The 17549-nt window shown below is 40.4% G+C and overlaps 1 protein-coding gene across 2 annotated transcripts in view; it reads right to left on the bottom strand.

The window, feature by feature from the left end:
• Positions 1–120: 120 nt before the first annotated feature.
• Positions 121–17549, bottom strand: part of znf839 (zinc finger protein 839) — a 51738-nt gene continuing 34309 nt past the window's right edge. For both annotated transcript variants that reach the window (XM_020521886.2, XM_048599902.1), the window contains 3 exons: positions 16377–16514; positions 10529–10667; positions 121–1756 (listed from right to left, as the gene is read on the bottom strand). In XM_020521886.2, coding sequence (XP_020377475.2) covers positions 648–1756; positions 10529–10667; positions 16377–16514 — 1386 coding nt within the window. In that variant the 3' untranslated portion in view covers positions 121–647. The remainder of the gene's footprint in view (positions 1757–10528; positions 10668–16376; positions 16515–17549) is intronic.

The raw sequence follows: 17549 nt of genomic DNA, 5'->3' as shown, positions 1-17549 counted from the left end.
TTTAAATGAAGTTTTGTATCATTTACAACTGATACTTTGTAACACAGTAAGGACAAGTTAATTTTTGTAATTCATCTTAAAGCAGGAAAGTACTAAGGTTAAATAATTAAGATTTTTCAATTAGCGAAGAAACCATGGGCTTTACATTTATTATAATTTTTCATGGAAGTACAATTCATCTTTTAATGGCAGTTTCAAGAATTGGTAATAGAATGTATACAAACACTATATTGGCAAAATAATCATTTTCAATAATCAATAAGGTGTCAAAAATGCAAAGAAAAAGCATTCAAATTCAGTGCAACATCATCACATTTTCTGGTCTATTGCAATCACATCTATCTCTCAGGATACTTCAATAAATGTACCCGGATTCATTCACACTTACAAATATCTTGCCAAGCATAATGCGACATTCAAGGTAAACCATTCTTGAAACTTTACACCCAGTTTTGTACCAGTCTTGTTAGCTTGTGGAACAATAAAGTTCAACATAAAATGCTATAAATGTTCAACGTAACACAACAGGAAAGAAACTGGAGACTTTGTTTCAAGAAAACTGTACAGGTCCATTTTTGTGTTTTCTCATTTCATTGGACAGTAAGGTTTCTCATACTTTTTTTTGAGATGGGGCAAGGACAACCAAATTATTGTTCCACTTCAGTTGGTGTTTGTGTAACTAACAGGCCTTCACTTTGTCCTTCTGAATCCATTGCAAGAAGTGCTTCCACAGTTTCAAATGGAACACCATCAGGGGTTCGTATGTGCATTGTGGTGCCATCAGCATTAGTTACTATAACAATGCCTTCAGATGTCTGTGACACAACAGCAGTTCCTTCGTGTGATACGATTAGGCCCTCGGAAGTTTGAATGAATATTTGTTCATGTCCCTGAGCCAACAATTCCTGACTTCCAACAGGTAGTTGAAATTCTAATGCTCCATTTTCTGTCACTGTGCTTTCTAAGATATCTTCTGAACTCTCCTGATTTCTTTGATCAGCATTCTGTTCAAAGTGACCTATTATCTTATTTTGATTCACTACTTGCAATCCATTCAATTCTTCGGGAGATACCTGACCAGCAAGATCTACTTCAGTAGAGATGTCAGCTTCAAAAGTCTGTTCAGGCTGGTGCTGCTGTAAATGGTTACTTTCAGAACTACAAACCTCCACATCACGAGACAATGCTTTTTCAAGCTGCTGCATCTGGTCTGCTATATCAGAATCATTTAGCTGCTCAGCCTGTTCCGGATTGCCAAGTGGATCCTGGTTGCCCAGCTGATGCTGCAAAACCTGAACAGAGTTGCTTGCTTCAGAAGCTTTTTGGTTGCCCTTAGCCACAACTGAAAGAAGTGAATTCTGACCAGTAATCTCATCCTCTGATTGTACTGTGGTTAATTGAGTATCATTCAGCTGCTCTGGAATATTTTGATAAGACAACTGTTCTTGAACTAATTCCTCTGCTGTAATATCTGTGTCCATAGCTAAAAAATCATCTTGTCCCTCTATAGTACTATTTAGAACTTCATTATGTTGCTCCAACAAAGGGAGTTGAGTACTGGATAGTGTTACTTGAGATACCTGATAGCACAATTCCTCAGAAGTAGACTGCTCTACAGAACTGGAATGTTTCATGTTATTCTCAGAAACTAACACTCCATCATCTGTATGCTTGTCAAATACTTGAACATCTGCCGGTCCGTACATTGTGTGTGCCTCAGAAGCATTGAGAGTAGGACACGGAGTTTGTTTCTGGCCTAAAAAGAAACAAAGCTTGTTTGTTTAAGTAAATACACAAATACATTAAAAACTTCCTAATACCAGACAGCTGCAAGTAACAATTACACCAAAACGTTCACGCAACTGCAGTACTTGAAGCACACAATCTTTCATCACTTTCTCTGCCACTTAATACCCACTCAAATAAAAATTCTGGTTTAAAATAAATAATGAAACAAAATTTCTATTTGCTTAACAGTGCACTAGCTTTTATTGTCTAGTTAGTTATATGCTAAGAAATGCAGAAGTTAGAAAGTTTACAAAATTACTTTAGTGTGAATTAAAAAGGCCCAAGTATATTTCCTGGTTTAGTTTAAGTAGTAATTTCAATACTAATATTTTGAACATTTCTAAAACAACATAAACAAGGAAATAATTGCAATAGAGTGTTTACAACATTGTTCTTTACCTTCTGGGATAATTCAACACAACAAACATATAAAGGTTTCTAGGACAAATAGTTTGCTTGATTCAATCCTCAGAGTTGGCAAAAAAAAGCCTTGTATTTTTGCATCAAAGTGGAATGCTGTAAATGCAGTGATGTGGCAAAATCCTTATGGGAATGCAATTACTATACAAAAGCTTAAATTATCAGAGATTCAGAGCAACAAAGTGTGGACTTAAGTCCACGATGCATGTAGAAACCCTGTGGAGATTGAGTTTGCGCACAGGCACTTATACTTGGCTACGAAATTTAAATTTCTGATAGGAACAATGGCTTATTATCAATACTGTTTCAGTGCCTCAGGCCTGCTTCACTATTATGGATTATGGCTGATCATCTACTTCAACACCATATTCCTACTCTTTCCACTGTATTTTTTGAGGCTTTTCATATCAAGAAGTCCATCAATTTCTGCCTGAACTTATTTAATGACTGAGCTTCCACATCTCTCTGGGATGGAGAATTTCAAGCATTCACCACCCTCTCTGAATGAAAAAATTCCTCCTCATCTCAAATTTAAAATGGTCTTCCTTTTGTTTCAAGGTTGCGTTTTAGATCCCACAAGCAGGAGAAACATCCATTCTGCATCTATTATGGCTACACCTTTTAGAATTCTGTCAGTTTCTGGGAGATTCTCTCTTATTCCTCTAAAATCCAGAGAATACAGACTCCTCATTCTCCCCTCATCCCAGGAATCAGTCTGGTGAATCTCTACTTTGCTCCCTCTATGGCAAGTATTCTGGAAATTTTTCCTTAAGTAAAAGGTACCAGATACTGCAGCGCTGCCTCACTGATTTATACAATTAAAGCAAGACATCTTTGCTCCTTTACTCAAATCATCTTGTGATAAAGGCCAAAATACAAGTTTCTTTCAAAACTGTTTGCTGCACCTGCACGCTAGCTCTCAGTGATGTGTGAACAAGGATGCCTAGGTCCTTTTGGGTATCAACACTTTCCAATCTCTTACTCATTAGGAAATACTCTGCATTTTTATTTCTGTAGATTGCCACCTTGCTTTGGAGGAGACACTCGAGTGTTCCATTGGTTTCAAAAGTGATGCCATCAGAAGTTCTCAAGTCTTGTCAGGACGACGCATGATGGTAATGTTGGAAGGGAGAAACCAGACAAAACGGAATTCAAAACAAGTCCTCAAAAGGAGACCTAGGCAGAAGATACTTGTGTGATATCAATGGCCGCAACAGCAGATGAAGGCTGCTGCAGCAGTAGGGGGATCCTCAGTCATTGAGGTTTCCTTGCCACTGGAACTGGATCTATCTTCTGTCAAGAACTGCGCATCTGATGTGCAACAGCATTCCCATGTTAAAATATGTCCCACACAATGTCCCCTCCAACCAAAAGAATACAACCTTCCCAGACAATGCAGGTCCTATGGCGAGAATGATGGGGACAGGATTGAGAGATCTGGAAATTTCAGCTTCGGACTGACAGGTAGGTGGTGGAGTTTCACAGTCATGGCACTCTTGAAATGGAACAGGAAAGCATTTCAGCAGTTTTCTTCACTACTGAGCTGCCTGTTCCAGGATCTGCTGTGCTCACCCTGCAATCTCAATATCTAAAGGATGTCCTTATTACCAAAGCAGACGATTACCGGACAGACCACCAGCATACCTGCTCTTTTAAGTCCATCAGATGTCACCAGAAGCAGCTGAAGAGAAAGAAACAGTTCAGAAAAGAAGATCAATGTTGAGTGGCTTCAAGAGCCAAGCAGACCAGCAAACTTACAACAATGTCTCCACCAAAATCTCCAGGGAGTTCATTTTAATAGAGTGGAAGAAATCTGGAAATATCTGAAGACAGCCATCATCTCATGTTGTGAAGAAATAACTGGCTACAAGACCAGGAAATACCAAGACTGGCTCAACGAGAATGACCACATTATCCAAGACTTTAATCGACAAGAGGGGAAGAGCTCTCCATGTCTGGAAAACAACATCAGCAGTGAGGCAAAGAGGAAAAATCATCAAACAGCAAAGGTGGAGTTATAAAGAAGAACTAGGGAAATCAAGTACCAATGGTGGACTAAGCAAGCTACGGAGTTCGAACTGCTCGCTGACAAGCACGATACTTGGTTTCCCTAGTGTCACCAAGGCAATATACGCATTTAACACCCTTGACCTCAAACTAGTGCGGTGCAACGATGGTACCCTTTTGAGTGACAGAGAACACAAAGAACCCCTAAACTGCAATTCAATCGTTGATAAGTACTTGTTTGAGGAAATCCCCCAACACCCCATTAATGATGATCTTAGACTCCCACCGAAGAACGGAAAAGCTGCAGAAGTAGAGGTGATTCAGCAAAGATTTTCAAACATGGAAGAGCAGAGCTTACCCATCATGACCAACTGTTCCTGAAAATCTGAAACAAGAAGAAATTTCTGACAAGCTCAAAATGCAACCATTGCCACCATCTTCAAGAAAGGAGACGAAGTGGACTCTGGGAATGACAGAGGATTCTCCCTACTCTCCATTGCCAGGAAGATCATCACCTAAATCCTTGCTAGATGCTTTCTCCCAATCTCAGAGGAAATCCTTCCTAATAGTTAGAGTGGCTTCTGACCAAACCATGCAACTATGGACACATTTTTCACTGCTCAGCAACTCCAAGAAAAATAACAGGAACAACACCAACCATTTTATGTGGCCTTCACTGACCCGAACAAGGCTTTTGATTCAGTAACTCAAGAGTGCTACGGAATATCACAACAAAAACCAGCTGTCTAGTGAAATTCACCAACATCCTCCATGACAATGTTGGCAACAGTCCCCACCAATGGTTATATGACAGAATCCTTTGAGATCAGGCCGGGGGCTAGCAGGGATATCGCACTTCCCCTTCCCTTTTCTCCATCTTCATTGCCACTATTCTTCACCTTGTCAAAAACAAACTTCCTGATGGTATGGACATTGTCTAGACAATGGATGGAAAACTTTTCAACCTCAGCTGGCTGAAACTCAAGAATAAACCAACACAAACCCCACTTGTGAATCTTCAGAATACGGATGACAATATTATCTCTGGTCTCTTGCAACAGAATCTTCAAGCCTCAATTAGTGCCTTCGTGGAAGCATACCACAGTACTGGTGTCAGCTTCAATCTTTTACCAACCTACTCAAGGTCAAATTCCCATCCATCCCTCCATTAAGATCAATCGAAAAATTCTCCCAAACTTGTAATATTTTCCCTACCTGGGAAGTTACCCCTCATCTCAGGCTGACTGATGCAGAGATTCAATGTTGTATCCAATCTGCAAGCGCCACCTTTGGATAGCCAAGAATATGTCCTCAATGACTGTAACATCCGTGCCGATCTCCGTGTATAAGGCAGACATCTTCTGACTCTGGGGTGGCATGGTGACTCAGTGGTTAGCACTGCTGCCTCACAGTGCCAGGGCCCAGGTTCGATTCCAGCTTTGGGTGAACATCTGTGTGGAGTTAGCATGTTCTCCCCATTTTTGCTTGGATTTCTTTTGGGTACTCCGTTTTCGTCCCGCAGTCCAAAAGTATGCAGGTTAGATGGATTGGCCGCGCTAAATGTGGGGTTATGTGGATAGGGTGGGGTGGATCTGGTTGGGATGCTCTTCAAAGGGTTGGTCCAGACTTAATGGGCCAAATGGCCTCTTTCCACACTGTGGGGATTCTGTGATTCTTCTATAAAGCTCTGAAACTTGGACCACATGTAGATGCCATCAAGATCTTTGAGAATTACCATCAACATTGTTTGAGATGGATTCTCCACATCAGCTGGAAGGATAGGAAAATTAACATCAGCAGCCTTGAAGCAACTAACAGTACCAGCATTGGAGCCACGATAATCGATAATCAACTTGTCTTGGTCGGCCACGTACTTAGGATGCCTGACTTCCAACTATCAAAGCAAATCTTCTTCGCCCAGCTCAAGGAAGGCACTTGAATGAGAGAAGGACAAAGGAAGCATTTCAAAGACACTTCTGTAGCTTCCCTCAAGAAATGCGACAGAGAATATCATTGCATGGAAGACTCTCATTCAGAAGAAACCAACTTAGAGAAAACTCATGCATGAGGGGACATAATTCTTCAAGAACACCAGGTGGCAAGAGGAAGTATAGAAAAGGAACCAGAGAAAGGAATGCCAACGATCTCAAGGCCAAGGACCAATTTCACCTCCAATCAGGCTCATCAGCCATGGAAACACACACAAAACCACAAAAACAGAATTTCCTAGGTAGACAGTCATACTTGTTAGCAAGTGACTGCCGGTGACCATCACCAAAGTGGAAAACATCAGACTTGCCGTATATTCACAACCCCGCACAGCTCGTTTCTACCTCCTGCCAAAAATCCACAAACAGGACTGTCCAGGCAGACCCATTGTTTCAGCCTGCTCCTGCCCCACAGAACTCAGCTTTTCCTATCTGGACTCAGTCTTCTCCCCCCTGGACCAATCCCTACCCACATACATCCATGATTCATCTGACGCCTTACGTCGGTTTCAAAACTTCCAGTTTGCCAGCTCCAGCCATCTCCTCTTTACCATGGATGTGCAATCCCTTTACACATCCATTCCCCACCAGGAGGGCCTTAGGGCTCTCCGCTTCTTCCTGGAGCAAAGACCTGAACCATCCCCACCCACCAGCACCCTCCTCCGCTTGGCCGAGCTTGTCCTCACCCTCAACAACTTCTCTTTCAACTCCTCTCATTTTCTTCAGGTAAGAGGGGTTGCCATGGGTACCCGCATGGGCCCTAGTTATGCTTGTCTCTTCATGAGGTGTGTGGAACATTCCTTGTTCCAGTCCTATTCCGGCCCCCACCCACAACTCTTTCTCCGATACATTGATGATAGGGGTGCTGCTTCCCTCTCTCGTCTGGAATTGGAAAACTTCATCAATTTCGCCTCCAATTTCCACCCTGCCCTCACTTTCACCTGGTCTATCTCTGACTCCTCCCTTCCCTTCCTCGACATTTCTGTTTCCACTTCTGGGGATAGACTGGCCACTAATATCCACTGTAAACCCACTGACTCCCACACATACCTGGACTATACATCCTCACACCCCACTTCCTGTCAAGACTCCATCCCATTCTCTCAGTTCCTCCGTCTCCGTCGCATATGTTCAGGTGAGGCCAACTTCGATAAGGGAGCCTCCGAAATGTCCACCTTCTTCCTCAACCGACGTTTCCCCAGCTCCGTTGTCGAAAGGGCCCTCAACCAGGTCCGACCCATCTCCTGCACTTCTGCCCTCACCCCTTCTCTTTCCTCCCGCAACAGCTTATCCTTACCTACCATCCCACCAGCATCCACATCCAGAAGATCATCAGACCCCATTTCCGCCACCTCCAGCAAGATGCCACCACCAGACACATATTCCCCTCCCTTCCCTTGTCCGCCTTCTGCAGGGACCGTTCCGTCCAGGACACCCTGGTCCACACTTCCTTCACCCACAACACCTCCCCACAGCCCTAGGGCACCTACCCCTGTAACCGGCGAAGGTGCAACACCTGCCCATTTACCTCCTCCCTCCCCAGTATCCAAGGGCTCAAACATACCTTCCAGGTGAAGCGACACTTCACCTGCACTTCCCAGAATCTAGTCTACTGTATTTGCTGCTCACAATGTGATCTCCTCTACATTGGGGAAACGAAGCGTAGAATTGGCGACCGCTTCACAGAACATCTACGTTCTGCTCGCAAGAGACCCTGAACTACCCGTTGCCTGCCACTTCAATGCACCACCTTGCTCCCTGGCCAACAACTCCGTCTCTGGCTTGCTACAGTGTTCCAGTGAAGCCCAACGCAAGCTAGAGGAACAATACCTCATTTTCCGCCTGGGGACTCTACAGCCCTCCGGACTCAATATTGACTTCAATAATTTTATTTAGGGCCTAAACTCTCCCCTGTCCCAGCCCCCTGCCCCACACACCAGGCCCTGATACCACATAGCCTGCCATTACACACCCCTTGTTGTTAGTCACTAGTCCCCATTAACAACTATTCACCCTCCCAGCCTGATTGTTAGCAACTCCTTTGTCTGTCCAACTGTCTTTCTCTCTCTTCGGGCTCTATCCTATCATTTACTCCCTACCTTACCCCCCTCCCTATTTTCTGCAAATAAACTGACGTTTTCCCAGCCACCATCAGTGCTGAGGAAGGGTCACCGGATCCGAAACGTTAACTCTGTTTTCTCCTTCACAGATGCTGCCAGACCTGCTGAGTTTTTCCAGCAACTTTGTTTTTGTTCCTGATTTACAGCATCCGCAGTTCTTTTGGTTTTTATCTTATACTCCACCTGTCATGATTTTGCCCTCTCACTCTGCTTGTCAAAATCCCTTTGAATTCTCTTTTAACACCCTCCTTACAACTCACATTCCCACCAAATTTTGTATTATCTGTCAACTTGGAAATATTACAATTAGCCCTCACATCTAAATCATTTACATGACTTCTTGCAATGTCCCACTGGTCACAGCCTACCAACCTGATAAAGACCCATTTATTCCTATTTTCTGCTTTCTGTTATCCAATCCTCAAACCATCCCAGCATATCGACCCCAATCTCAAATGCTTTAATTTGGTTTAATAACCTCCTATGTTGAACTTTACCAAAAGCATTCTTAAAATCCAAATACACCACAGCCATTAATTTCCCCGTATTGATTCTGCCAGTAAGATCCTCAAAACACTCAGATTGTGAAACATGATTTTTCTTTCGTAATTCCACATTGGACGCAGTCACTCTAGCATTATTTTCTAAATATCCAGTAATGATATTCTTAATAATATTCTATTAATTTCCCTGCTACTGACTTTAGGCTAATAGATCTGCAGTTCCCAGTTTTCTCTCACCCTCTTTCTTAATCAGTGGTTACATCTGCAACCTAGAAATCTGCAGATACTATTTCAGAACTAATAGAATTTTGAAAGATCACCAATGCATCCACTATCTCTGTAGTCATCTTTCAATATTCTAGGGTAAAGGTTATCAGGTCCCAGGATTTGACAACATAGTCCATTAATTTCTCCAACACTACTTTTTGACTAATACGCATTTATTTCAGTTCCACATTCATGAGACCCTTAGATCTTTATTATTTGAGGAGAGACATCTTGCGTCTTTCACTGTGAAGAACAACACACAACACGAACAGCTTTTCTGCCATTTATCTATTGTCTATTATAAATTTGGAGACAATTTGAGGCATGGGAGTGGCCCAAGAGAGATACTGCTGGATATCATCAGTAGACTTGGAACCTGACATGCTTTTAAGCAACGTCACAAAGGAGTATCAGGTAGAGGAAAGATAGGATAGGGCCAAGGATAGATCTTTTGGGGATCTAGAGGTAACAATGAAGGAATGGGAAAAGAAACCACTGAAGGTGGCATTCTCTGCCAAACTTGCTAGGTTTCTCCAGCATTCCCTGTGTTTATTTTGGGTAAGAATATATTATATTGAGGAGTACATTTCGGCCAAACTATAATAATTGGCACTGGAGGAGGACGCTGTGGTCATCCCTAATTCAGCTTTCTCAATAGATTGAAAAGGACAAAGTGCAATATTTTACCATAGTCACATTTGTGTAGGATGCTACATGTGTGAGTTTTTAAAAGGGCCTGTTTGAGCACTGTAGCAGAGACAGAAAGCCAACTGAAGAATTCAAAAATGGCTCCTGGAAAGGTAGGCATGAATTTAGGAGATGTAAGCATATTTAAGAAATTGAGAGATAGAAGGGTAGAGATGGGATGGTGTTTTCAAGGATAGAGTCACAGTAAAGGGGAGTTTTGAAGAGGGGATGATGACAACAGACCCACCAGTTTACCAACAACAAAAACAAAGTTGCTGGAAAAGCTCAGCAGGTCTGGCAGCATCTGTGAAGGAGAAAACAGAGTTAACATTTCGGGTCCGGTGACCCTTCCCCAGAATTGTTCCTCATTTACAGCATCTGCAGTTCTTTTGGTTTCCACCAGTTTACCAAGTTAGCTAAATTGTCCCTTACGTGGCCGACTATGCAAAGTTTACTGAAGTAACGTTCCATGACTTTGAAGCATCCAATATGAAGCTATGACTGTGTTCATAAGTTTGAGTTATAGGAAAACTAGCCTGTCTTGTTATAAGTTATTAATCATAAAGTACCAGATGTAAAAACTATTTCTGGAAAAGGAGTCATGTGTCTTGATTACCAACTAAATGTGTCAGCCCAGGGCTGGACTTCATATCCTGCCTTTCCCAGTTAATAGTAAGGAAAGTCAATATGTTACACAAGAATAACTGCCTAAACGCTGAATGCAAATGATTGACAATATAAACATTACCTTCTTCAGTAGTTAAGCTTTGTAATTGTACTTCACCAGTTATCTCTATTCCATTTTGGTTGAAGTTGTTTTCGGTCACTGTTACAGAGTCATCTATTTTCATTCGTTTCGATGATGGGGATAAGGTTCCAAAGTCTCTCTAAAGAACAACATAAATGCCAGTTCAAAGGAAATAAATTTCATTAATTACAAGTTTTTCACAATATAGTTCTCGTGTTTGAAGTAATAATAATTGTCTGTTCATGCTGCCAATTAATGTCTAAACAGATATGGGGGAGGCAATGGGCTAGTGGTATTGTCGCTGGACTGTCAATCCAGAGCCCCAGATAATGTTCTAGGGACCCAGGTTTGAATCCCACCATGGCAGATGGTGGAATCTGAATTCAATAAATATCTGGAATTAAAGGTCTAATGATGACTGAATCCATTGTCGATAGTTGGAAAAACCCATCTGATTCACTAATGTCCTTTAGGGAAGGAAACTGCCATCTTCACCTGATCTGGCCTACATGTGACTCCAGACCCGCAGCAATGTGGTTGACTCCTAACTGCCCTCTGGGCAATTCGGGATGGGCAATAAATGCTGCTTAGCCAGTGACGCCCTCGCCCCATGAATGAATTAAAAAAAAGACAAGCTTAAACGTGGATGCTAGTCTTGTATTATGAAGAACGTTATGAAACTGAAGAGAGGAATGTGAAAGATTTTGCAAGACTAGAAATGGGCTAGAAAAGAAACCTGCCTTTTCTTTGCTCTAACTAATACATAAATAAAGAAACACCAACTGTTGGCAAAGATGGTTTAACTTGCATGAGATCAATGAATATTTATCTGTTTCTTTATATTGGCATTAAGTAAATCAGTATTTTCCTCATATTCAAATGTAATGATTCACAGGAAAGCATGAACAAATAGGTACCATTTAGCCTAGAAAATCAGTCATCTTGCATAGTTGCAATTGCCCCATACAATGAAATTAGTTCACTAAATCTCTCAAGAGAGATGATGAACTACAACAGCTTGCATTTACGCCTGTCTTTCCAAAGGAGTACAGAAAGTAGATGTCAAGTCATAGTAAGATACCAAATATCTATAACAACATTCAAAACTTTGGTTGGAGTCTATCCCTAAAATTATTTAATAAATCCATAGGATCAACTGAATAAGAATGCTTGCGTGACTCAATCCTGATTAGTGCAATTTCACAGGCAATCCAGCAGCAAAAGTACAATCATAAATGTGACACATTCCAAAATTATGCTTATTCCTCATCATTTCTTGTGGTTTCTTATTGATCTTAGCCAGCTTTTCAAAAAAGTGAAAAGCAGAGCCTTAATTTCTGACTGTCTACTCCACAATTTGACTGAACAAAGCTAATGTAATTCTCCTCTGAGCTGAGGCGATTTTATTTTGTATAATCTTATTTAACTTTGAACAAATAATATATTTTCTAAGGGGTCTATAATTACTATGGCCTCTCTCTTCCTTTCTAACTAATTAAAGAAATTGTTACTGTCAATGTTTATGCTACTTCCTAGTTTTCTTTTCATTCTTTCAGAGGACGTGGCATCGCTGGCTGGGTCAGCATTTATTGCCTAGAGGGCCGTTAACAGTCAACCACAATGCTGTGGATATGGATTCACATGTAGACCAGGTAAGGACTTCGCTAAAAGGACCATATGGTTTTTTTCTGATAGTTGACAAAGGTCATCATTAGAATCTTAATTCCTGTTTTCTTCCAACATATCAAATTCAAATGCCACCATCTGGAATGGCACGGCATGATTCAAACCTGGGACCCCAGAACATACCTGGTTCTCTGGATTAATAGCCTAGCAATAATACCACTCAGCCATCACACCCCTCTAGTTATTTTCATCTTTTCTTCTTGGGTCATCTTTTGTTGGCTTATAAAACTTATCCAATCCTTTGGCTTACTACTAACCATTGCCATATTGTGTGGTTTTTCTTTTCATCTGATGTTATCGTTAACATCCTTGGTTAATTCCCTTCCTAGAATCTTTCCTCCTAACTGGGATATATCTTTGCTGTGAGTCAAGAAGCATTTCATTAAATGTCTACCATTGCTCATCAACCAGCTTTCATGTTAAACTCACTTCCCAGCCTACTCCAACTAAATCTGCCCTCATTCCTTTGTAACACATTTGAACGGAGTACCACCATTCGACCAAGTCTCATTTTCAAATGTAATGATAAATTCTACCATGTTATGATCAGTTTTATAGGGGATCTTTCAGTCTGAAATCATTTGTCAAATTTTCCTCATTATACATTATTAGATCCAAAACAGTCTGTTCACTGGCCACAGACACCACTATTCTAGGAAACTGTATTGAATACTTCCTAAAAATTCTTCCTCGTAGATACTTCTGCCAATTTGATTTGACTAAGCTACAAGAAGTTAATGTCATCCATAATAAATATTAGGGCCTTTTTAACATGCCCTCATTATTTCACAGACTCAGACATTTGCAGCACAGAAAAAAAATGCCACTTGACTTGAGTCAACGCCAGTCACCACACTTCTGTACTGCAGTGACTGCAATGGGAGAGTAATTCCCTTGGCAATGTCTCTGCTGCATTCTTCAGGTTCAGTGGGACTGTTAGTGTCCTTCTAAAGCCAGCACAAAGAAATATTCAAAATATGCAATTTATAAAACACCTGCAAAATCAATTTTGATGAACTGAAAAGATAGGTCTAGTTTTCTCAACTCTCATTTGACCAATATTTCAGAGGAGGACAAAGAAAATGTTCCAAATGACACTCTAACTTTCCTTGGAGTATGGCAGCATTAACATTAAATCACTGGAAGAAGCTTGCAACCAATTGTCCAAAATGATGACTTGCCTATCAAGTTGCATCACACTAAGTCAAAACATGTCAAATTAAGCAGAGAAGCAAAGAAAGGAAGCAAATCCTGAAATGCGTACCCCACTATCTGATGGAATGTCCTGCCCCACATGCCCAAAGTTGTGACAGTTGAGAGTCAACCTGTTCAGTTCCAAGGTAATCCATGCAAAAAAAAAAGTGTCTGAATAGATGTCAATTTGAGATTCCACTGATGAGGGAAAAGAATAGATAACTAGACTATTATTGAACTTGAGAGAAACTGCAGAATGCCAGCGTACAGAGGAATTTGGGTGTCCTCATAGATGTATCATAAAAAATAAGCATGCAGGTACAGTAAGCAATTAGAAAGGCAAACTGAATGTTGACTTTAACAGCAAAGGAGTACAGCAAAAATATAAGGAATTGCTATTATTGCACAGGGCATTGACCACGCCTAAAGCTTGGCTTTCCTTATTTAAGCAGAGACATACTTGCACGGGAGGCAATTCAGAGATGGCTTAATAATGCAGCAAGTGTTTGACAACAAAGAAAAGCACAGTTCTAACAGAGCAGTTATCCCTACACTCCTGTACAGCAGTGCTGCATTGTGCATTTGTGACATAAACAATTGGCAAATAAATCCCATCAACAATGCCTCTGCCACATTCTTCAAATTCAGTGGGGAAACTCCTCAAAATGACCAAGTTATCTTACAAAGGTAGGTTGCGCAGTTTGGACCAAACCTCACTGGAGTTGAGACGTTTCATAAGTGATCTTATTGAAGCATGAATATTCTAAGACAGCTTGACAGGCAAATGCAATAAAAAAAAGGTTTTCCCTGTGGAGGAATCTAGAACTAAGGAACACTGTCACAATAAGGACTTTCATTTTTTAGGGAGATGGGAGGAACTTTGCTCACTAATGTTTGGAATTCTCTAGCCAATGGCAGAGTGGAAGCTGGTTCATTGAATATATTCAAAGCTGTTCTAGACATGATTTTTAGTCGACAATGAAACAAAGGATAATGAGTATAAGGCAGGAATGGGAAATTGAGGCCATGATATTATTGAATGGTGCAGCAAGATTCATGGGTAAATGTCCTACACCTGCTCCTAGTTATGTTCATAAGAATACCTCCATCCTCAGTGATGGCAAAGCCTCAAGTGCAGTTTCAGAGGCACTAATGAAGCTTTTCCAACTATTTTCAGCCAGTCATGACAAATGGATGATCCACCTCAATATCTTCCAAAGATTTGCAATTACATACGCCAGTCTCCAGCTAATTTGATTCATTCCATATGATATTAAGAAATAGTCAAGGTACATGGAATACAACAATTGTTACAGAACCTGACAAAATTCATAGTTTAAAACAAAAGCACAGAAAACAGTGGGATGATAGGTGGAGATGGCGCCAGAGAGAGAGAACAGACAAAAGCAATAAGTGAACTTCAGCCATGGGAGAATCAATAGCTGCTAACGGAGTCCATTAGTAGCTGACAATGGGTTATTTATGACAAGGCCTGGTTTGTGGGGTGAGGTAAAGGCATGGAAGAAGGTGCTCAGGCCCTAAAATTACTGAACTTGATATTGAGTAGTTAAGGCTGCAGGGTCCCCAAGTGGAAAATGTGATGCTGTTCTTCCAGCTTGTGTTGAACTTCACTGGAGCATTGCAGCAAGCCCATGACAGAGATGTTGGCCAGGGAACAAAGTGGTGTTTTGAAGTGGCAGGCAAGAGAAAGCTCTGGGTCATTTTTGCTGACAGAATGGAGGTGTTCTGCAAAACAGTCACCCAGTATGTTTTTTGTCACCCCAGTGTAGAGAAAACCACATTATGAGCAGCTACTAGCCTTCCTGAATATCTGTTGCACCTGTGTCCTGGCATTCAACGTTTCATACACAAGTATCCCCAAGTCCCTTTGAGTTACAGTTTTCTGCAGTTTCTCACCATTTAAATAATATTCTGTTCTCCCTTCTCAAATGAAACTTTGCATTTTTGCACATTATACTCCATTTGCCAACATTTTGCCCACTTACTTAGCCTATCAATATCTCTCTATAATCTGTTTGTATCCCTCTCACAACCTGCCTTTCCACTTATTGTGCCATCTGCAAATTTGGTTACAGTACATTCATTTTCTCCCATGGTCATTAATACGTATTGTAAACAGTTACAGTCCCAGCACTGATCCTTGTGGAACCCCAGCGGTCACAGGTCACCAACCCAAAAAAAAACCCTTCTCCCCACTCACTGTTTCCCCACATAAGCCAATTTTCTATCCATGCCAATATATTACCTCTAACACCATGAGCTCTTATGACAAATTATGAGGTACTTTATCAAATGCCTTCTAGAAGTCCAAATACAAAACATTTGCTGGTTCCTCTCTAACCATTCTGGTTGAGACTTCCTCGAAAAACTCTAATAAATTAGTCAGAAATGATTCCCCTTTCATGAAATCTCATTGACTCTGCTTGATTAGATTATGATTTTACAAATGTTCTGCTACAACTTTCTAATAATTGATTCCAATACTTTTCCAACAATAGATGGCAAACTAATCGACCTATAGTTACCCACTTTTTTCCACTGTCCCTTTCTGGTGTCACACTAGCAGTTTTCCAATGCTCTGGTACTTCTCCAGAATGCAATGATTTTTGGAACATTACAATCAACGAATCCACTGGTCAAACAGAACAGTGAGGCTGAACAATCTAGTTGGTGAACACTGGCAATATCTTTTTAACAAAATAGCAATGTAAAACATGCTTAATTTAAAGAGGGGATTATAAATCCTTTACAATTGGTTTGGAATATTCTGCTCACTAAACTTTTCATCTTCAGTTATTGTTTCATTGAACATTAGTTCTGTTTTTTCAATCTCAAATCTCAGTGTATTTAGGCAAACATTAATATTTATTGAGAAGAGTAAGCAGCAAAACAATTAAAGCCAACATGCATATCATTGTCTGGCATTAAATATTTCATTTTCAAATACCTCCATACTATGCTTTTCTCCAGATGAATTTAGATGATTCTGGTCATCCACCGTGACTAATCTGTAGGTTAGGGACACGCTTGCATCTTGCTGGTTTTCTTTGTTTGTATACTCAGTTATTCCTAATGACTCAGCAACCTGGAACATTTATGGGAGAGAAACATCAATAAGCTTTAATTCTGTTCAAGTCTTAAAACAAATGTAATGTCCTCATTATTTGAACACTACTCGTGAACTCTAACATTTTGAAGTTGTGGTAAAGAGAAGATTTTTTGAATAGAAAGTCTTAAAATCACATGGAATGTCTTTGGCCATGTTTTGCCTATGGAAAGTAACTTGTTACTGGAACTCAATATATCTAGAATTCCAAACAATAAAGGAGATCAACAATATAACAAAAATATATGTAAACAATTAAATTATTATCATGATGGTTTAAGTGAAGAGAGGAACGTGACAAATTTACACTTCATCTATCTTGGACAATACATTTTAATCTTGATGGTGAAGTAATCAATGAGATCTAAATTGCTCACGCAGACTTGCACCTGTCAGGGATTTGTGAACAAAACAGAAAATGTTCGAAATACTTCAAGTCTTGGAGGTCTTATGCAGAAAGAAAACAGCTACTGACTTCAAATGTTAGATCTTTTCTCCATAGATGCTGCAAAATGTTGGCTGTTTCCAACCGCATCTGTTTAATTTTCAAATTTCTAGCATTCACAGTACTTTGTTCGCATATCCTTGCTGAATCTTTAGTTGATCAATGATGATTAAGAAACTAATGCTAAAAGAATACAAATAAGGTCTACACCCACGTTGAAATACCAGGATTTGTACCTACAAAAAATAAGAACTTGGATGTATAAAAGGACAAAGAGGGATAAAAGGAATTCATTCAGGACGTAGTGGTGAAAGTGAAGATTATTTAGATATAAAGTTTTATGCTATCCAATGGGAACATAAAAGAAAACAATGAAGCGATTGGTTATTTGATTTTGCAACAGTGGGGTGGGGGAAGGACTCATGGGAAAAAAGCAAGGGAGATGGATTAAATTAGACAGCCTATGTGGCAAAAATCACCAACATGGACTTGCTGGGCCAAATACAATATTTTAGCACTGAAATAGGCCACGATTCTACCTAGGAATATCTCAAATGGACACTTTTTTC

Source organism: Rhincodon typus, chromosome 8, assembly GCF_021869965.1.
Source record: "Rhincodon typus isolate 14 chromosome 8, sRhiTyp1.1, whole genome shotgun sequence".
NCBI classification, from domain to species: Eukaryota; Metazoa; Chordata; class Chondrichthyes; order Orectolobiformes; family Rhincodontidae; genus Rhincodon; species Rhincodon typus.
This window is presented reverse-complemented; position numbering and strand designations above follow the sequence as displayed.